A 21,058-nucleotide genomic window follows, 5' to 3' on the forward strand; every position below is an offset into this window, starting at 1 on the left:
TTGGGCTCCGCTTAGGGGTCCTTCTTCCGGTGTCGCCCGGGCTCACTCAGGAGGGTGCAACCGGGTGGCGGTCAGGACAGCTGGGCCCTTTCTCCGCACGGCCTCCCGTCCTCCAGCGGGCGAGCCCGCAGGCTGGCTCTCATGGCAGGTGGCCAGATTCGAGGGGAAGTGACAGACTCTCCCTCCAGATGGGAGGAGAGGCAGCGTAGCCGTGCAGAGGGGTGTGCACACGGGGAAGGGTGGGAGGTGCAGCCAACTTGGGCAGCAACCAAGTTATCCCCCCCACGTTCCTTTCATTCATTCATTCACTCATTCATTCATTCATCGCTTTTACTAGACACAGAGACACAGAGGTGACCCTGTCCTCATGGAGCCTCCAGACCAGTGGGGAAACAGATGAATAAATCAAGGTGGGCTGCAAAGTTTCACCGAGGAAGCATTTCTATTTATTTTTATAGATTGTTTTTTAACTTTATTTATTTTGAGAGAAAGAGAGAGCGCAAGCGGAGGAGGGGCAGAGAGAGAGGCAGAGAGAGAATCCTGAACAGGCTTCACGCTGTCAGCACAGACCCCGACGCGGGGCTCGAACTCACACACCATGAGATCATAAGCTGAGCCTAAATCAAGGGTGGGGCGCTTAACCCACGGAGCCACCCGGGCGGCCCTAGAAATTTCTTTACACGATACTTTTTTCCCCACGAAGACATTGGCTCGATCGGCCAGAAAAGGCACAAGCAATGAAATTGGGAATTTTAACCAGGAAGAAAATTAAAAACAAAAGGGGAAAGAAGGTAGGGTTTATTGAGTACCCACTATGTCCCAAGCATCTTATGGACACTCTCCCCCCTCGTTTTTTCTTTTTTTTTTTTTTTTATTAATTAAAAAAAAAAATTTTTTTAACGTTTATTTATTTTTTGAGACAGAGAGAGACAAAGCATGAACGGGGGAGGGTCAGAGAGAGGGAGACACAGAATCCGAAACAGGCTCCAGGCTCTGAGCTGTCAGCACAGAGCCCGACGCGGGGCTCGAACCCACGGACCGTGAGATCATGACCTGAGCCGAAGTCGGCCGCTTAACCAACTGAGCCACCCAGGCGCCCCTCCCCCTCGTCTTTTCTATAACCGGAGGTGAGTAGTATTATTCCCCTTTTATAGGTAAGCACACTGAGGCTCCTTGCAGAGAAGCGGCTTGTCCAACCTCTCACGGGTCCCGAGTGGCAGAGCTGAGAGTCCCACAGCCGCATCTGGCCCCCAAGTCGATAGGCGACAATAGAACAGCTGCAAAGGAGCTTCACATTTGACTAGGAGCTTCCTAGCAGCCTGAGGGAAAAGGGACACTAAACATATGAGTGGTCACTAGACAGGAAAAAGCCAGACATGTCACGGAGGGGAAGCAAAGCCTTCCCTGGCACCGAATCCATTTTCCTTTTCCCTAAGTAGATGAAAGATAGCTTGTGGGTAGGGTGGACTCTTTGGGGCCCCGCTGTCCAGAGGTTTTATCTGGGGAGGTTGCTAAGTAAATGGCCCATCATCCCACATTATCCCCTAGGGAAGACTGTGCCCTCCAGCAGCCATCATCCTCTGTGTGTGCACGGGTGCGGGAGCGGGTGTGTGTGTGTGTGTGCACGCGCACGTACGTGTTTCTCACTCTCACTTTCTCTTTTTACTCCCCAACCCCTCCCTCTGTTTGTCTCTTTTGCCTCTAAATCTCCCCAGCCCACACCCAAAAATGCAAAGAGTCCCTGCCACACGAAACTCTGCTGGTTTTAGGAAGTGTTGCTGCTTCAAGAGCCTGCACACCAGGTCCCGGCAGACAGGACTTCCTCCCCACGCGGGGCTGGGCGGGGCCACCCGGAAGGGGCCTGGTGTAGCCTCGGTGACACATCTCTGCCTGGTCAGCTTGAGCAGCAGCTGGGTCAGCAGGTGACGGGAGCGGAGGCCACCCTTCCCTGGGGCTTCAGGATGGACTTGTGCCACCCAGGTAAGCACCCGGGGCCGACCTCTCCGGGCCTCAGTTTCCTCCTCTGTAAAATGGGGACAATAGTGCCTGCCTCACAGGATCCTGGACGGAATCCATATGTAAATAGATGTAAGACAGTGTGGAAATGCAGAAGCATGCAACAAATGTTTACGAGCTCAGGCTAAGTGCCAAGCTGTGGCCCAGGTGCTGGGAGAACAGGGAACAAAGCAGGCCCTGTCCCTGCCCTCCTGAGCTCACGCTCTACAGGGGGAGACAGACATAAAGGTATTAATGTAATATGTCAGGGGGTGACAGGCAGGACGAAGGACAGTCACGTAGGATAAGGGACATGGGAGGGGGTGGTCGAGGAGACCTCAGAAGGAGACACCATTTGGGCAGAGACCTGAAGGAAGGAGGGAGTGATCCCTGTTGGTTTCTGGGGAAGGAATATTTGGGGGGGGGGGGCTGCTGGGGAAGGAATGACCAGTGCAAGGAAGGTTGCTTGAGTTGAAGATGATGACGTTGGTGATAATGGCCGTCTGGGTGGCACAGGGGCCCTGAAGCTCCTGTTTGGACTTTAAGGGTGGGGGGATGAGGGTGGCCTGTGGGGAGGCTGAGGACACCACCTAGAGTGCCAGTGGAGGGGGCCAGAGAGGAGCAGTAGAGAACCATGGCTGAGCCCCTCCCCAGTGAGCAGGACCGCGTGTCTGGGGGAAAGAGGAGAGACATGTGTATGGTTGGTAGGGAAGAGAACTGCATTTCTGCAAGGCAGAGGGAAGAAGAGGGACAAAGTCTCTGTGCCCTGCAATCAGAATGTCCCAACATCAGGGCGCCTGGGTGGCTTAGTCGGTTAAGCGTCCAACTTCTGCTCAGGTCATGATCTCACAGTTTGTGGGTTCGAGCTCCGCATCGGGCTCTGTGCGGACAGCTCGGAGCCCTGGAGCCTGCTTCGGATTCTGTGTCTCCCCCACCGCCCCCTCTCTGCCCCTCCTACACTCGCACTCTATCTCTCTCCTACAAATAAATAAACTTAAAAAAAAAAAAAAAAAAAAAAAAAAAAAAAAAAAAAAAAAAAAAGAATGTCCCAGCATTGCCTGGAAATCCAGAAGACGAGGGCTTCCAGGAGCTGTCCAGTTCCCCAAGTTCAGATGACGTCAAGCCCGTTAGCAACAGAACCCTTTGTTCAAACAAAACCTAACACCGATCAGTCTGACCCCGCCCACCACGCCTCCCCTGACCCCACGGGCTCTGGGGAACATGGTTAGAGAACTACCCTTCCCTTTGAACAGTTTTTGGGCTTTGGACGGCAGGTGGCTCCCAGACCGTACAGGCTCCGTGAATAGGTCTTAGGTGGAGACTAGATGACAAGGCGGGGACCCAGCGGGGAACAGCACCTGGCTTAAGATTACCCAGCAGATAAGAGGTGATGGATGGGTCCTTAAGAAGAGGGATGGTTGTCCCCATCACGAGGACACTGAGGCTCACGGAGGTGAACTGCGGGAGAGGACTGACTTACTTGAAGTCAGGGGGCCAGTAAGTGGCAGGGCAGGGACAAGAACCTGAGAGGAGAGAGAGCCACGGGTGAGCCCGGGCTGCGGAAGGTGCAGCCCAGAAGGCGGGCTGCTGCTTTGCTTTGGGCTGGCCCTGGGAGGGAAGGGATTGAGTGAAGTCAACGCAGGAGGTCTGTTGGGAGATTTCAGATCCCCACGGATTGGTTCATTCATTCATTCATTCATTCGTGCTATAAGCAGTCCTCCGGCGTGCAGGGTCTGTGCTGGGCAGTGCTGGGGACAGCAGGCCCAGCCCTGGGGGAGGCTGCTGGTCCAGGACATGGGGGAGTGGGAGACAGACCCTCAGATCCTGCAGGACGATGACCCAGAGCAAACGAGGAAGCGACTCCTTCCACATGGGAGAGGGGGAGATCTTGGAAAACTTCCTGGAGGAGTCGGGTCCCCCAGGGCGGCCTCCCCGTCTGCCTCCCGTGTTCAGGCCTCCTCCCCCCAGGGCCTGCCGGGAAGGTGAGCAGCCCAGGCAACAAAGCCTCTGTGTGACCAAAGACAGCACCTTTGGGCTGGTGCAGGGAGGCCGGGGAGTAGTTAAAAATAGAGGCAACTTGGCTCTGGGGGCGGGGAGGAAGCCACACGTCGCCCACAGAGCCTCGGGGGCCGGGGCGAGGAACAGCTCCGCCAGACACCCCCCCCTGCCCCCAGCCCCCCCCCCCCCCCGAGACTCTGAGGAGCCTCTGCCCTCGGGCCCCCAGGATAGCGCCCTCCTCCCGCCCTGGAAAGGGGAAGCTGGGCCAGCTGTCCTGGAAACGGGCCTGCGAGCAGAAAGATTTCTAAAAATATGATGGGAAAGAGGAAGGACAAAGGGGAAGTAGACAGGAGCTGGGGAGGTAGATGGCCAGGGTGGGCACCAGGGCACTGACAGCTGGCCTGGGCACCGTGCAGAGGGCAGCCGCAGCCTACAGCGTGGGGGGGAGGGGGGGCGTCCAAAAGCAGCCTTCGTGAGGCGGGAAAATCACCGAGCCCAGGGCGGAGTCAACAGAGTTCACGGTTATCATTATCATGTTGTTATTTTGCGTGTTTCATGAGCACTGTTACTAAAACCCGACTCCACGGGGCGGACGCCTGGGTGGCTCCGTCGGTGGAGCCCCTGACTTCAGCTCAGGTCATGATCTCGCGGTTTGTGAGTTCGGGCCCCACGTCGGGCTCGCGGCTATCAGGACAGAGCCTGCTTCGGGTCCTCTGTCCCCCTCTCTCTGCCCCATTTGCGCACTCTCTCTCTCTCTCTTTCTCAAAAGTAAACAAACATTCAAAAAAAAATTTTTTTTAATGAAATCCAACTCCCACGAGCTGCTTCGGTGCTTGAAACCCCAGCGTCACCAGGCTCAGACTCAGAAGTGGCCACTCTGACCCTGCGTCCTTGTCGCCCTCCCTGAACCTCAGTGTCCTCAGCTCTGAAATGGGGAGAAATCCCCGCTTTGAAACAGACAGGTGAAGGGGTGGAAGGCCCCGGGCTTCACGTGACAGGGGCCACCTGTTGGGGGGGGGGTCAGAATCCCTCCAGAAGGGGACAGGGGATCCAGGGGGTCCATGAACATGCCTGCCAAACCACAAAAGAAGCTCTGTGAAGACAAACTGCAGACAGCCCCGTCCCCACGCCCTCCCACTGTCCTGAGAAAACTCGCCACGCACGCCTATGCCTCAGTTTCCCCAGCTCTGGAGAGTTGGCTTTGTTTTGTCTCTTCCCCCCACCTCCCGCCAAAAAAACAAGGCATCATTCTGTATCTGGCCTTCATTCTCAAACAGGAGCCACGGTCAGCACTTCCGGTCAGAACAACCAGGAGCTAGTACCTGGTGGGGTGTTGATGATTTGCGCGAAGATATCTGCCGTCGGAAGATCAACATCAGGGTTGTGGCCAGCTCCAGCACCTTCCAGCCGTGTCACCTCGGACACAGAACAGGAGGGCACCTGAGAGGGGAGACGCTGAGCAGGGGTGACGAGGCAGAGGGCGGAAGGAAAGGCATTCGAGACACGGGGAACAGCCTGTGCGTGCGGAAGCCTGTGGAGAGGGCGCACGTGGGAGCAAGTGGAGGACGTCCAGGAGGCCTCAAGCCGGGGGCGGGGGTGGCACAATGTCAGTGGAAGATGGGGCCTTGCCTGCCCAACCGGGGGGCCCGGAAGACTCGGGGTGTCATCCCCAGGACAACGGGACGCCGCGGGAGACTGGATGGGAGGTGCCGAGTGGAGGCCGGGAGACACGGGGTCCAGGGACACGCCGAGGTCGGGGTGGGGGTGGGGGTGGGGCCGTGGAAACGGAAAGGAGATGGACGGGGCGTGGTGCGGGGGAGACACGAGGGTGAGAGAGGGGTGCATGTCAGTGTGCCTCAAAGAGCTGTGAGATCGAGTGACATAATTTACACCGAGCCGCTGGCACAAAGCAGGTGTTTTTGAGCCGAAGGTCAATGGGAGACTCTTCCTTCGCCACCCCCCACCTCCTCCCTGGAAACGGGGCTCTCTGGGCCTGCGGAGCCCAGTGTTGCAGGGACAGAAAGCAAGACTCCCAAGAGGGCCACCAGGAGGAGGGCACATGGCGCCACTCTTCGTCCCTCCTGGGTCCGTGTCAGTGACCTGCGGGGACCAGAACACACCTGATGGCTGCTGGGTTAGGTTGCATCCTGCATCCTGGAGGACGGTGCCCCATCCAAGCAGGACATCAGCTCCAAGCTGACGCTTTGTTCCACCAGGCTGGCAGCTTCCGGGGGGCGAAGTGGTCCCAGAGGACCAGCGGATCCCCTGGCCGGATGCTCCTCCCACGCCTGCCTTCCTGGGAAGAGAGCCCCTTGGTCCAGCGTGATGTTGTGCAGTACTCGACATCTGACGACCCCTGGACAGTGGCACCAGCCGAGGCTCTGTGGGAAGGAAGGGCCCCCCCGCACGTCCGGACCACGTATGGCTTCCGGTCAAGATGGATCGCTGGCCTTTAGGAGTAGAAGGGATCCTTTGCAATCCCATTGCCTCCCGAGTTGGCTGATGGGTCTTCGAGGGGAAACAGTGGGTCTCTGTTGCCGGCAGCTCAGAGATTCAGAGGTGACGATAGCTCGGGAAGCTCGGGTGGGTGGCTTCTCCACCCGGGCCACGTGGCTACTGCACTCGTGGACAGTTGTACCGGCACGTGGCTGCCGGTCAGAGCCTGGCTGAGGTCAGTGCTGGATGGTTGCTGGTCAGCATTGGTGGGCGTCACAAAAATCTTCATCCCCCGGGTCCGCTCCGAGGGGACACCCACTTGCCTCCTCCCCAGACCCCCCTACTCCCGATCTTCCGATCTTCCTCCTTCCCAGCCTCCGAGAAGTCAAGCCACCCTCTCCTGTTCACTGTTAACCTTAAAAAAAACAAAACTGCCAGCTATTTTCCCGGCCAAGGAGGGGTTTATTCCAGAAGAGTATTAGAACCGCCATCCAGGACAAGCAAGCTGTGGCAAAACCCTCGGCAAGTCCGAAGGACAGAGAGAGGAGTCGCTTTTAGGAAAGGGAGTCGGGAAGGCTGTGCGATAAACAACAAGTCCATCGGAGTTAACTGGGGGCTCCAGGCGTGGTGGCTTTTCACGGGCTGAGTTGTGACTTTCTCATTGGCTGGGCTGTTGCGGAGGGAGGAGGAAAGCTTCCTTCCGGCTGCAGGGAGAGCAACTTAGTAGCTACAATCTTTGCCACTTGCAAGGTGTGTCTGCTCCTGTAGGGTCTGCTATTGAGGAGGAGTGGTCGGTGTGAGAGCCCCCCCTGCTTAAAGGAGATTTCCTTTCCTCAATTTGCACACCATAAATGCAGACGTGTTCTTGCTGGGGGCCGCTGCTCTTTGCACATGAAATGGGTGGCCAGGCACCCTCCCCAGAGTCCTGCTCAATGGGAGCCTTTCTCACCCCTGTCTCTCCAGGACACCTTTGGGCAGGGTTCAACAGCTACCCAGCGTTTACGTGTCCCCAAACACGAAGCCACCCATTCTGGAACCAGGCTGGGATGCTTTGCTCCTTTGCCAGAGAGATCACAAGGGACCTACCCACGCAGACATAGTGGGAGCCAAGGGACCTGGTGCGACAGCAGTGGATGGCATAGGGGCCTGGGTGATGTGTTCACGGAGCTTACTGGAACCTTCTGGTTTTATTCGCACTTGTTCCTCCTCAGTGAGCCACTTGTGAAGGACTGTCGTTGTGCTCACTTGACTTTATGACCTGGTGGGTCACCCAGAGCCATCTTGACTGCTTGACCAAGGGAATCATTGTATACAGTTGTCATCGCATTTCAGGACCCTTCTTCCTGGGCACCCAGCTTCTCCTTCAGTCAACAGAGCCTGGGTGTGAGCACTGGCTCAGGTCCAGAAACTGGGCGAAAGGTCTTGGCTTTTGATGCAGTGGCTGTCCTTGGGGAGGGCCATGTCCTCGGGTGAGGCAGTTCCATTCGGCTGAGTTAAGTTCCTGGGGAGGAGGAAATTCAGCTGTGCCATCAGCAGGCTACCCCCAACCCTACCCCCAGCCACTGAAAGAAATGGGTGCCTTGATCCTGAAGGGGACAGCTGATGGCACAACGCAGCACCCATTATACGTGCGTTGGACACTTCCCACGGGTAGAATACTTGCTTGGTGCCTCGCCGTCTCAACACCCAGTTTCCATCCCCAATCCAAGATGGCAGCTCGGTCAGCGGGAGGGAAAGGTAGGGACAGGGAGCCTTTAATTTTCCCTCTGCTTTCATTTGGGAGACATAAGGGCTGTCCTTGCAAAACCTTAAAGAAAGGTGACCAGGTATTCCCTAAAGCTAGGACTTAAAGAGTTGGGGAGAGTATGGACAGACAGACGGGAGAAGGCATCCCAGGGTCGAGGAACAGCATGGGCAAAAGTGGGAAAGTAAGACAGAGACAGTGTGGGGGGAGTGAGGAGCCGGCAGGCTAGACTGCCAGGCTCTTACTGAGAATGGTGGAAGACAAGGCTGGCTAGAGAGGCCGGGACTGTGGAGGACCAGGAGGAGAACTCTTCCCCTCTAAGCAACAGGGAGCCCGTGGAGATTTTGGCCAAGCGAGTGTTGTGGATGCAACAGGAAGCGCGAGGGGTTAGAAGTGAGCCAGCCGACCCCAGTGAGGGAATTGTCACAGCACCTTGCACAGAATGCCAGCACACACGCGTCTCCTTTCACTCCGGGTAACGAGAAAAGAGCCCAGGCTTTGTAGCCAGCCCAATCCAAGCCCCACCCGGGCTGAGTAGCTTGTCCCTGTGGAGCCGTGGCCGGGTCACCTCATCTCTCTGAGCCTCGGTGTCTGGAGCGGGAGCTGCGAATTGTCCCCCCACCCCCAAAGCCAGTCTCCCCATCTTACACGGTCGCAATGGTATCAGGACCGCCATGCTAAGGGCTCATTTCCCCGCCTCCCTTGCAGCTAGGTGTGGTCATGTGACTCTGTCTGACCAATGGCCCGGGAGGCAAAATGATACCCCACTCCCTGGTTGTGCAAATAAATACGCGGCCAAGTGAGCTAACCAAGCGATCTGGGGAAATAGCAGATGAAAATGCCCAGGAAGGATGAATGCCGTCCGCAGGTATTTTGAGTACCTGCTACGCGTCAGCTCTTTCTAGGGGGCGGAGGATGCAGCGCTGAGCAAAATTCTTGAAGTTCCTGCTGTCACGGTGCTGAGAGTATAACGCGTAGAGCAGGAAAGGCGCAAATCAACAAGATGGTGGGGGTGGGGGGGAGGGGAATGTCCCCAGAGGGTGCAAAGCTGGGCGGGAAGGGGAGGGGAGAGGAAGGGAGCAAGCCAGGGACACCCCCCCCCCCCGGCCCATCCCCGTTCTTCTCTCTCCAGACCCAGCGGAGCTGAGCAGTGGGGAGACAGAGGAACTACAGCAGATCAAATGGCACCGGAGGCAGCTTCTGGAAGACATCCAGGTGCGTGCACACTCACAAACGCACGGGCTCCTGTCCACACGCGTGTTCGAGCCGACACGCCCTCCCACGAGCAAACCCCCATACGCGCTCACGCAGCCCCGCACTCACTCCTGCCCCCCCCCCCCCGGGGCCCGGGCAGAGGGGGGGGCCCCCCCCCCCCCCAGCCCCCCCCCCCCGCCCCCGGAGTAGGGAGAATGGAATTCCGGGGGGGGGGGGGCTCTCCCCGTTGCCGGGCTCAGCTGCCGGGGCCCAGAGAGAGCTAGGAGGGTGGGGGGAGATCGGTTAAGCACCTACTGTGTGCCAAGCCCTGCCTGGTGCTGTCTGCACTGGATGGCTTGGCGGGTTCCAGTCCCGCCTGTGTGGCCCCGATCCGGTCGCATCTCCACCCTGGGCCCCAGTTTCAGCCCCTCAAAAACGTCACCCATTTCGTCAAGATAACACCAACGTGTGCCTGGCCCTTGCCAACACAGTTTCTCAGACGTTCACCCATTTGACTCTTAGCAGCCTTCGAAGGCGGGTCCTCGTTCTGTTCCTGGAGCGTGCCGAGCTCAGTCCTGCCCCCCGGGCCTTTGCACTCACCGTTCCCGCGGCCCCCGGGACTCTCCGCAGCTCTCGTCGGGGCACCTCCTTCTCACTATTTCGTTCTTGGCTCAAACGTTGCCCTGACCGCTCTGGCTGTGGTGGCTGGGGCCCCACCCCACGCCAACACACGTGTACCTAAGAAAGTTGAAGATACAAAATCACTCACTGAGCAAGTGCTTTGTTGAGACCTCCTAGGTGGCCAGGCTCTTCCTGTACCATGACACGACATTAATGGTCAGAGATCGTTCTCTTTTTATTGGAGTATGGTTGACACCCCACGTTCCATTGGTTTCAGGTGTCCCCCATGGTGCCTGGACAAGGCGATCCCTTACGCTGCGCCCACGACAGGGTAGCTACTCTGGTCATTTCATTTGCCCATGACCACCGTGATCCCACCTCCACTGGGCTGTGAGCCCCGTGAAAGCGTGGGTCTGTCTTGCCCATCACCATAGCCCCAGCTCCAGAGTCAAAGCATGACTCTCCTGTCCGCCCAGCGGTCGTGGCTGGCATAATTAGGGGGTCCTCTGCCCCTGGGCGCCTCCTGCAGGGTCAAGACAAAAATAAAAATAAAAAAGGCTTGAGGGGGGTGGCGAAAGCGCAGACTTGGAATCGGGCCTCGGACACGTCCCCTTACCTCTCTGCACTTCAGCGACCCCTTCTGTACATTCCGCTGGGGTGACAAGGTCCCTGAAAAGACAGCCTGCGCGATCTTGTACCCGGGGGGTCCCCATAATACCGGGCACATAGTAGGCACTGAGTGAAGGGTGAGCGGCAGAGTAAATGGATGGGGGAGGGAAGCCAGAGAGGAGTTGGGGCCTGGTCCTAGGGTGGGATTTCATTCCTCGTGGCTGGGGAGGCAGTAGGGAGCCATGGAAGGAGCTGGGGAAGGGCAGGCACCAAGCTGTGCTTCAGGAAGTTGGCAGCTGGGTGCAGGAGGGCTTGGCGGGTAGGCTTGGCTAAAGGGCAGGAGACTCCACAGCTGCAGAGGGGAGGTGGGAGGGCTGGAAGTAGAGTGGGGCGAAGGGTGGGGACTTGAGGACCGCGTCCCCCGAGACAGGAGCCCATGGAGAATTGCGTATCAACAGGCAATAGGCTGGCTTGGGATTTTGCCGCCATTTGCCGGCCAGGAGCATCACGGGATGGGCTAGGAAAAGGAGCGCTCAGCTCTGTGACCTGGGGCTTGTCCCCGCCCCTCCCTGGGCCTCAGTTTCCCCCCTCGTGGGGAATAAGAAGATTGCTCCCTACATAATCCCCTGAGGCCCCAGGTACCGACGGCTACACATTCGTCTCAGGAAGTCGCCACCGGGCCCCTGCCGTCCCTTGATCTCCGCTGGGGGGTGGGGCGGGCGGGTTAAGCGTCTGACTCTCGGCTCAGGTCATGATCTCGCGGTTTGTGAGTTCGAGCCCCGCGTCGGGGTCTGCGCTGATGGTGCGGAGCCTGCTCAGGATTCTTCTGTCTCTCCTTCTCTCTACCCCTCCCCGACTTGTGCCCGCTAAATAACATTAAAAAATTAAGATAAAAAAAGAGAGAGAGAGAGGGAGGGAGGGAGAAACATCCAGGAAAGGGATCTCTCAAAGGTAGGCGAGCAGTGACAGCTCACTGGAGGTCTGGGGTCACGCCCAGGGGTGGAAGTGGTTGTTGAAGTCTGTCCCTGACTCTCCCTCCCTGTCGCACCCCCCCCCCCACCGCCCCGCAGAAGCTGAAGGATGAGATTGCAGATGTGTTTGCCCAGATTGATTGCTTCGAGATCGCAGAGGAGAGGTGAGGAGGGGCCAGGCCAGGGGCCCCTGGGAAGCTGCCATGGTGGCTTCCCGAGGATGTCCCACACCAGGAATGAGCAGGAGGGAGCAGGGGCCCTGCCTGGGCCTGGGGCCCTGGTGAAATCAGGGATCGGCCTGGAAGAAGAGGCAGCAGGGAGGGCCTGAGGGTCCATCTCGTGGTCTGGTCTGGTCCTTACTGCCAACAGCCCCCTCTTTTGAGAGACACTCCCCATCCCCACCCCCTCCACCCAAAGTCTCTCCTAACCCGCACTGACCCAGGCCCTGATCATTTGCCGGCCAGGAGCATCACGGGATGGGCTAGGAAAAGGAGCGCTCAGCTCTGTGACCTGTGGCTTGTCCCCGCCCCTCCCTGGGCCTCAGTTTCCCCCCTCGTGGGGAATAAGAAGATTGCTCCCTACATAATCCCCTGAGGCCCCAGGTACCGACGGCTACACATTCGTCTCAGGAAGTCGCCACCGGGCCCCTGCCGTCCCTTGATCTCCGATCACCTTTCTAGCCCCACCACAAATGCACATGGGCCCACACGTGGTTGCCCCGTGTCTCCAGATGTCCTGTTCCAGCCCCGACACCAGCATAACATTTACAGAGCGCCTACCACCAAGCTGCTTTAAACTCTTTAGCCTCTCAACCATGCTGCGGAAACTGAGTCCCAGAGAGGTGAAGTGATTCCCCTCGTGTGGCTCAGCCAGCAAAGCAGCAGAGCAGGATTTGCACCAGAGGTCGGGCCCCGGGGGCCGTGCCCTCACCCCCGGCCTCCCTGTCATCCTGTCCCCACTTCGAGCCCAGGGCCCCCCTAAATGCTCTCCCTAGAGCGACTCTGGGCTTCCAGGGCCACGGCTGCAGAACCAGTTAGAATGCTGGAGCTGGGCCCACTGGAACAGTCCCATCTGGTAGCTCTGGGAGGGGCCCAGACCCTGCATTTCTAGGGTCTCTCTGAGGCGATTCCAATGCAGGATGTGAGGACCCCACTTGGAGGCCCTTGGAGGCCCTTGGGGAATATTGGCTGTAGCTGCGGAAAAAGCATCCTTGGGGACTGGGGGGGGGGGGGGGCCGGGGGTTCTGGGGCAGTCCAGGCTGACATCTCCTTGTCTGCAGCCGGATGGCCCAGAAAGAGAAGGAGCTATGCATTGGGCGTAAGAAGTTCAACATGGACCCCATGAAGGTAGGGCAGTCGTGGGGGGCTCGGGTGGTCGTGGGGTCGGGGGTTCCGCATGCTGGACACCTTCACGATGTCCTCTCGTTCCCCTCGACTGACGATTGCCCACCTTAGAGGTGAGAAAACTGAGGCCCAGCGGAGCTCAGGACCTTGTCCGGTGGCCCACAGCCTGCCATGGCTTAAGTGCCCTGTCACCCCATAGCAGAGCATGAGGTAGGAGCCGGGAGGAGGTGGTGACATTTTATGAAGCCGAGTCTCTGCTTCCTCCTTTTTAGTAGGTCTTTGGACACTGGGGCCCTTAGATTCTAGGGCTCAGTCTCCAGAAGTTTCTCCCAGCCTCTCTGCTGGGGGAGGGCCAGTCTGGGGGTGCTGGCATGGAGCACTGGGGGCTCAGGCTGCTACGACTCTTGTCCCTCCCCCCACCCCCGCCCCCCCACCCACACACACCACCTCCCCACCCCCCACCTCCACCCCACCCTCCCCTCCCCTGGCCTCAGAGCAACCTCTCACCTAGCTAGGTGGCAGCCAGGTCCCTTCCTGCTTGAACAAAGACAGGAGGAAGCCACAAGCTGACATACGGGGGTAGGGTCAGGGCAGTCAAGGGGTCCCTGGAAATTTACTGCTCTGGCTGAGAGAGTTGCCTCCCGTCACAGTGACACAGGCTCACCCATTTGTCACACACCCATTTGCCTTCCACAGCCACGGGAATCGGACCCCTGCCCCAACCGCACAGAACACACACACAGACACGCACACACTCGGGCATACAGACGCGTGCTCACACACAGGTGCACGTACACACAGAGCACCTGGGAGGGGCCACTGAGGGGCCCCCAGGACCCTCTGCCTGTCACTGAGAGCCCCTCACAACCGGCCCCCCCCACCACCTTCCAGCAACCTCTTCCCCGAACTCCCAAAGTTAGAAGGACAGATTCTGAGCGCCTGGGTCGTGAGGTGTGCGTGATATTGTCACATCAGAAGCAGGTTTCATGTAGAAAGGGAAGGAAAGTCGCCACGATGGAAACTCTCTCCCTCTGAATGCTGGGACGTGGCCATCTCCTCTCTTTTTGATTTAGCCGGATTTTTTTCTAATTTTTTACACAATGGACATAGATTGCTTGTGAGGAAAAAAACATGAAACGCTATTTTTAAATGTATGAATATGAAGGGGACAAAAGAAAGGGCTGAATCGTTGAATCTTAAAATTATAAATTCATAGAATCACTGAAGCATGTAATCAGTGTGAGCCTGAAGGGGACCCGGGGAGCCCCTGGCATGAGCCTGGCCCGCTGCAGGATGCTCTCTCTCTTCGCATGCCTCCACTGATGGGGACCTCACCACCTTCCAATGGCAGCTTCTGTTAAGGAGGGACACAACTTCCCCGAACAGTCTGTGCCGATGTCAGAATGCCAGGTCCCCCCACAGCCTGCCCCACAGTCTGGCCACGGGGGGCCCCTCCCTTCCTCCACTGAGGCCAGCTGCTGGGGGGGTGCTGATCATGGGCTCCGTGTACCCCCTCCAGGGCGTCCAATATCTCATTGAGCACAAACTGCTGACCCCCGACGTCCAGGACATCGCGCAGTTCCTGTACAAGGGCGAGGGCCTCAACAAGACGGCCATCGGCACGTACTTGGGGGAGAGGTAAGGCGGTGCGTGGCCTCAGGGAGATAGGGAACGAGGGTGTGCGCAGGTGTGTGTGTGTGTGTGTGTGTGTGTGCGTGTGCGTGCGTGTGCAGGTAAGTGAGTGAGCGAATTATGTTAGGGAAGTCCTAACTCTTGGGGCTTGAGACAGCTAACTGATCGCTCCCCTCCACCTTCTGAACCAATGCCTGCCTTCCTGCCTGCCTTCATTCACTTATTTGGTCAACAGATAGATATGTTTTAGTCTCCACTGTGTGCCAAGCAGTGTCAAATCCCCGGACTTATACTAGTGACCAAGATAAACAAAACCAAACCCCTGCCCTCGGAGAGGTACGTTCTAGTGGGAAAGACAGATCCCCAAATATGCAAAATATATTAGAAAATGTTAAGTTCTTTGGACTGCAAAGAAAGCAGGGAAGGGAGATGAGAAGCGTTGGGAATCATGGGTCAAGGGCCGTGACTTTAAATACTGTGAGTAGGAAGGGTCTCATCGAGAAAGTGATGCTTGACACGTAAAGGAGGTGAGCAGTGAGGACATCTGGGGGAAGAGCATCCCAGCGGGAACAGCCTGTGCAAAGACCCTGGGGCAGAAGCATGCTCAAGGAATGGCAGGCTGGTGAGATCAGAAGAGACCAAGGGAGGGAAGAAGTGGCAGGTGATGAGGTGGGGCTCCATGGGAGGGTCTGGGCACAGGAGGGGTGAGAAAGGACCCCTCTGTGCTGTTGGGAGAGGCAGGCGGGCTGTAAGGGACGAGGCAGCAGCCAGACCAGCAGCCCTTCTCCCGGGCTCCGCAGGGGACACGTTCCTTCCCCCGAGAGGGCAGGGGATGCTGGTGCAAGAAAAACAGAGCTTCCCGATTTGAGCTGGGAAGAAGGGAGAAATAGGGGTAGGCCCGGCTCTCTTCATTTCACAGAGGAGGACACTGGGGCTCCGGGAGGTCCAGTGGCTTGAGTAGGGTCACCCAGGCAGGAAGTGACAGAGAGCGCCCCCTCCCCTCCCGGGTGAGAACAGCGCCGGTGAGCCGTGGGGGAGTTGCAGGGGTGGAGGGGGGTGGGGTCTGCTCCAGTGTGAGGACCTACGTGCGCACGTTTTGGGGGGAGGGGCTCAGACGTGGCTCAGCGGACCGGAAGGTGGCTGGATCCGGAAGGAGGACACGCGGCTCCCCTCCTCTCCCTACCCCACCTCAACCCCTTCGAGGAGGCGGGTGCCAGCAAGTTCCCAAGCGTGTGCCCTCCTCCCTGTCCCCTGCAGGGATTCCTTCAACCTGCAGGTCCTCCAGGCCTTCGTGGACTGCCATGAGTTTGCCAACCTCAACCTCGTGCAGGCCCTCAGGTGAGGGGGCGGGGCGGGGGGGGGGACAGCCCTCGGGGGTGACGGAGCCTGGGCGGGGACCAGGAGCCACATAGCTAACGGCACAAACACAGCAAGGGGAGCGACGAGGAGGACGAGGACGGGAGGACCTAAGGAGCCGAAATGAATTACTGACAGTTACCACCTCCTGGAGCAGAGGCCAGGTGGGGTCATCAGCTCGCCCCCGCTCCGGGGACAGCGGGGACAAGCGTCTGGCTTATCACAGCGAGCGCTCCCGGTGTTAACTCCACGATTAGAGCGATAGTTAATCACGGCCCCCATGGTTGCTGTTACCCCTGCCATTCCCACTACTTTTGAGATTAGGGTTTTATTCATTTGATTAGTGCGGGGTAGTGGGCAGTCCCTTTGTTATGACATATTGAACTGTGGAGCCAAGCTGCCCAGGTCATAGCCCAGCTCTGCTACACACATACACACACACACACACACACACACACACACACACTCAAAACTCCCCGTGCCTCAGTGTCTTCATCTGTAAAAGGGAACAATAACAGTACCAAAGTCATAAGGTTGTGACGAGTAAAGGAGGAGGTACTTAGAATCGGCTTAGTAAGTCTCGCTGCCTGAACAATCGGCTCCCCGTGAGGGTATTTGATCCGGGCCCTGGAGGATGATCGGGAGTTTGTATGTAAGGCAGAGAAGGAAGAAGCCATCACTATCGAAGCAGTGTGGCCTTCCCTCCAGTTCCCCTGTTCTTTAAGGGAGAAGGGTCGGTGGTCGGGAGGCTCCCATATTCATTCATTTGTTCATTCATTCACTCTTTCACTCCCTACGGGGCAGTCCTGGGGTTCCCCGAGCCTGCGTGAGGCCCAGCGGGAGAGGTGAGGGGACCAGCCACAGACGGTCCTCGCCCTGGAGGAACGCAGTTTTGTTTTTTTTAATTTTCTTTTCATGTTTATTTATTTTTGAGAGTGAGAGAGAGAGAGTACAAGCAGGGGAGGAGCAGAGGGAGGGAGACCCAGAATCAGAAGCAGGCTCCAGGCTCTGAGCTGTCAGCACGGAGCCGGACGCGGGGCTCCAACTCGTGGACCATGACCTGAGCCAAAGTCGGACGCTTAACCCACTGAGCCACCCAGGCACCCCTCGAGGAACTAAGTCCCAAGAGCAGGAAGCCCAGCCAGGGGAAAGCACTTGCGGAAGGGTCCCCAGCCAGACCCCAGGGCAGACAGAGCCCCTCGCCCCCCGGGCTGAGGCGGAGGGGCCACCAATGGTTCTGGACCCCAGACGGGCCGAGGGGAGCGCCCACCGAGCTCTGATACTTTGAAAGAAAAGGCACCTTCCCGTGACCCTACGTGATGGGGACAGACGCTCCCACCGACAGGATGAAGACTCTAAGGCTTAGACAGACAGAGCAGCTTGTCCGGGGTCCCCCCGACACCGTGCCCCCGAGATCCCCGCCCACCCCATCGCCCACAGCCCCATTCCTCCCCCAGACAGTTCCTGTGGAGCTTCCGGCTGCCGGGCGAGGCCCAGAAGATCGACCGGATGATGGAGACTTTTGCCACCCGCTACTGCCTCTGCAACCCAGGAGTCTTCCAGTCCACAGGTGCCGGTGTGGGATGGGACCCGGGGCTCCAGGACCCCTTCGGAGCTGCGGGCCCAGATCCTCCTCCCGAGGCGCCAGGGTCGCCCCACCCCTTCCGGTTTCCCACGGTGTCTGAACAGGGCTTTAAAGGATGAAGAGGAGTTCTGCCCAAGGTCAAGGGGAGAGAGGACCTTCGGGGGCAGGAGTTTTCATCTGAGTAAAGGCCAGAAGCATGAAACACCCTGGGCGGGACGTAGGGAGGACAGGTGTATAGAAAGATCTCCACTGAGATCAGAACTCCGTACCCCCACCGCCACCCTTCCCCTCACCGCGGGCTGGGCAAGAAATCATCAGGGCAAGCTTGTCCTGCCCTCCTTCTCTGTTCCTGAAGTTACCGTAACAACAAGAACCAATTCCGTTAGTTGAGGACGACCTGTGCAAAGTCATCTGGTCCTTGCACCCACTGTCTGAGGCCAGGAACATCCCCCCTCTCTGCATATAACAGAGACTCCGAGAAGTGATGTGACTTGTCCACGGACACAACGCTTCTTGGCCGTGTGGCCATAGTCAGGTCCTACCAATCACTTGTCCTACCTTGTAGTTATACAGAACTGGGGGGGAAGGGGTGCTGGTTTATCTGTCCCCCCCCCCCCACTAGTCTAAACATCCCGCAGGGCGGGAACCGTATTGAATGTATTCGCCGATAAATTCCCCAGTCCGCAGCACTCTGTGGGTATGCAGTAAAGATTTCTGGAAAGGAAGGGATTTTAAAGCACCAGATCTGAGTCCCAGTCTAAGTACGCAATTTTGTGACCTTGGGGCTGTAACTTAACTCCCTTGTGCCTCAGTGTCTTGCTCTGTAAAATGGGGTTACTCGCCTCGCAGGGTTGTTATAAGGATGTAGAGCTTAGCACAGGGCAACCACTGGCAACTACCAGGTTCTATTAGGTGCCGCTGTTTTCAGAGGTAGAGTCGCCGGTGTTCTGGAACATGAGGATACTTCAGGTTAGACCTCCTCACATCACCAGTGGGGGGAGCTGAGGCTCCAGGAGGTCAGGTGCCTTCCCAAGGTCCACCAGACCAGCCGGGGACACACAGCCGGACTTCCCTGACTCTGGAACCCGGGGCCCAAAAACGCCCCAGAGGAGCATCACTTCCCTCCCCAGTGCCCAGCCCAGCCTCTCCCCCAAGCCCATGAAAGTCTGAATAACAGAACAGGAACTCGGGCCCCCAGGAGCCCCGCAATGCCAACAAGATTGCCGAGCAGAATGTGACTAAGCCCTGAACAGTGTGGCCAACAATAGGTGTTCCGCGGAGGCAGGGAACAGAGTGGGCAGGGAGGCTGGAAGGGGTCCGGGAGAGGCTGGAGCTAGAGCTGAGAGATGAGGATTGAAATGCGCAGCAAAGGGAAGGGGAAAGGCAGGGGGCCCAGCGGGAGCAGAAGTGCAGAGGTGGGAAGGCAGCTAAAGGGAGCGGGGAGGCCAGAAGAGTGGGGAGGGGGAGGGGCCTCGAATGCCAAGCCAGGACAGCTGGGCCTTCGGGGACTGAGACGGGTGATGATGGGCCCCTCGAAGGGGTCGGGGTAGAGGAGGCGAGAGTGACCAGCGCCAGGCCTGTGACCCCTGTGCCATCTCGCAGATACCTGCTACGTCCTGTCCTTCTCCATCATCATGCTCAACACCAGCCTCCACAACCCCAATGTCCGGGACAGGCCACCCTTCGAGCGCTTTGTGTCCATGAACCGTGGCATCAATGGCGGCGGTGACCTGCCTGAGGAGCAGCTGCGGGTAAGAGGGGCACGGCCTGACCCACCTGGTCCCCAGGCATCTGGGAGGGGTTCGTCCTTAGGTGGACAGCCCCAGGGGGGGCTCCTGTGAGACAGACCTCTGCAGGGGGATTCTCTGCTGGGAGGGACCCCACCCCAGGTTGGTGGCTGTCGTGAGATGGGCATTCCTGCGTGGTCCCCATCTTAAGGGCGAAGTCTGATAGAGACCACCCACGAGATCCCCCCCCAGACTTCATCGTTTGGAGGATTCTGGGCACCCATCATTCACACCTTCCAGCAAGGGTGCCTCACGCAACTCAGGCGTATTGCCTGGAATCCCAGATTCTTAGACTCTCAGCATGTCAGAGCTGAAAATCCTCAGACTCTGCTAAGACCCTTCCCTCCTTCAGAGAGGAGGAAACTGAGGTCTTCCGCAAGGCAACTTGAGAGCCAAGCAGAACCCAAGCCTCCCGTCTCTCCATCAAGCAGCCCCCCATTCCTGCCGTATGGCACCGGGCCCTATGCTGGGCATGGGGCACCCACGGATGCGTCAACCACAGGCCCTGCCAGGCCAAGTTCAGGGTCTGGTGGGAAGACGATACATAAGTGAATTGTAGCCCTGTGTGATTCGTGCCGTCCTAACGGTGGGAACGTAGCCACAGAAACACAGAGGACACTCCTGTCAGTCTCCTGGGGGCAGGGGAAGGAAGGGTGCCATCTTGGAAGACTTCACAGAGGAGATGACTTTTGAACTGGGCCTTGACAGTTGAATAGGAGTTTTCGCGGAGGGGAGCAGAGAAAGGACATTGCACAAAGGGGAAGCAGCCAAAACCCAAGCCCGGCCTAGCTGGGAAAGGCAGAAATGTCCAGAGTGGCTGGGTGGGGTCAGAGCATCCAAGGCTTTGCATGACAACCTGTTTGCTGTGGGTAACACAGAGCTAGGAACGGTTTTGTAAACACGGGAGTGGGATTCAGAGCCTGGTGCAGCAAAAGTGAATTGGCAGTTCATTTCCAGGACTCAAGATGCCCCAGAGCTCAATAAAGCCTCAGTCACCTCCCTGTGAGAGGCTGGCAGGAGGGGAGGAAAGGGTGCGAACCCCACCCTCCCAGCTCAGCACCCTGCAAACCTCCAGCCGCAGAAGTCTGGAGGGAAGCCTGGGTCTGGAAGGACCCTGGTGCCCCTCCGTGTTCGAGAACTGCCACGCCCTTAACCCACCACCCTCCTTGGTCCCCAGAGGAGAAAGTTTATCACGAGGAAAGGGAGAGCCGCAACACAGAATGAGGGCTCCGCGAGCTGGTTGGAGCTCGAGTCAATTCCCGTCTCCCGTTTGCCTGCCGGTGACCTTGGGGAATGACTCACCCTCTCCAAGCCACCATTCTCTGAACCGGGAGAACAGGGATAATGACACCTGCGTCACAGAGCTGCTGTGAGTAGCAATTTATAAAAACGTAAAGGGCATAGCCCATGCCAGGTACGCAGCTCAGGCTCTAAATGGTGGTTTATGTCACTATTAAGAATAATTAACCATAATTTAAAAAAAAAAAAAAAAAAAAACCACCACTTAGTAGAATGCCCGGAATGTGAAATGCGTTTGGAAATCGGTAACTCATCTCATTGCGGCACTCGTGTGGCAGGAAGCTGAGCACGCCTTGTCTGGCAGGTGATGAGTTAATGACACGCAGGCACCCGCTCCCCGATCTCCCAGACAGCCCCCCGCTACTGCGGAGCCCCCAGTGAGCCCAGCACAGCACCTCGCTCCTTAAGTATTTCCCCCCCAACTCAAGCCTTTTGTTAATAACAAGGCGCTACATTTGCATAAAGCTTGTAACTTTCTTCTCTTAGGG

General features: G+C 57.8%; 1 protein-coding gene across 5 annotated transcripts in view; it reads left to right on the forward strand.

Annotated features, from left to right (window-relative positions):
* Positions 1-1,826: 1,826 nt before the first annotated feature.
* CYTH4 (cytohesin 4) overlaps positions 1,827-21,058 on the forward strand; it is a 28,870-nt gene continuing 9,638 nt past the window's right edge. Inside the window, exons 1-9 of one of the 5 annotated variants that reach the window (XM_049626297.1) lie at positions 5,770-8,166; positions 9,306-9,388; positions 11,668-11,732; positions 12,848-12,914; positions 14,431-14,549; positions 15,801-15,881; positions 17,357-17,469; positions 19,087-19,235; positions 20,449-20,770. In XM_049626297.1, the coding sequence (XP_049482254.1) occupies positions 8,001-8,166; positions 9,306-9,388; positions 11,668-11,732; positions 12,848-12,914; positions 14,431-14,549; positions 15,801-15,881; positions 17,357-17,469; positions 19,087-19,235; positions 20,449-20,568 (963 nt within the window). In that variant the 5' untranslated portion in view covers positions 5,770-8,000 and the 3' untranslated portion in view covers positions 20,569-20,770. Of the gene's footprint in view, positions 1,981-5,769; positions 8,167-9,305; positions 9,389-11,667; positions 11,733-12,847; positions 12,915-14,430; positions 14,550-15,800; positions 15,882-15,914; positions 16,064-17,356; positions 17,470-19,086; positions 19,236-20,448; positions 20,771-21,058 lie in introns of those variants that run through there. The other 4 variants (XM_049626296.1, XM_049626294.1, XM_049626295.1 and 1 more) reach the window with 4 other exon arrangements.

This window comes from Panthera uncia, chromosome B4 (genome assembly GCF_023721935.1).
Source record: "Panthera uncia isolate 11264 chromosome B4, Puncia_PCG_1.0, whole genome shotgun sequence".
In the NCBI taxonomy this organism is placed as follows: Eukaryota; Metazoa; Chordata; class Mammalia; order Carnivora; family Felidae; genus Panthera; species Panthera uncia.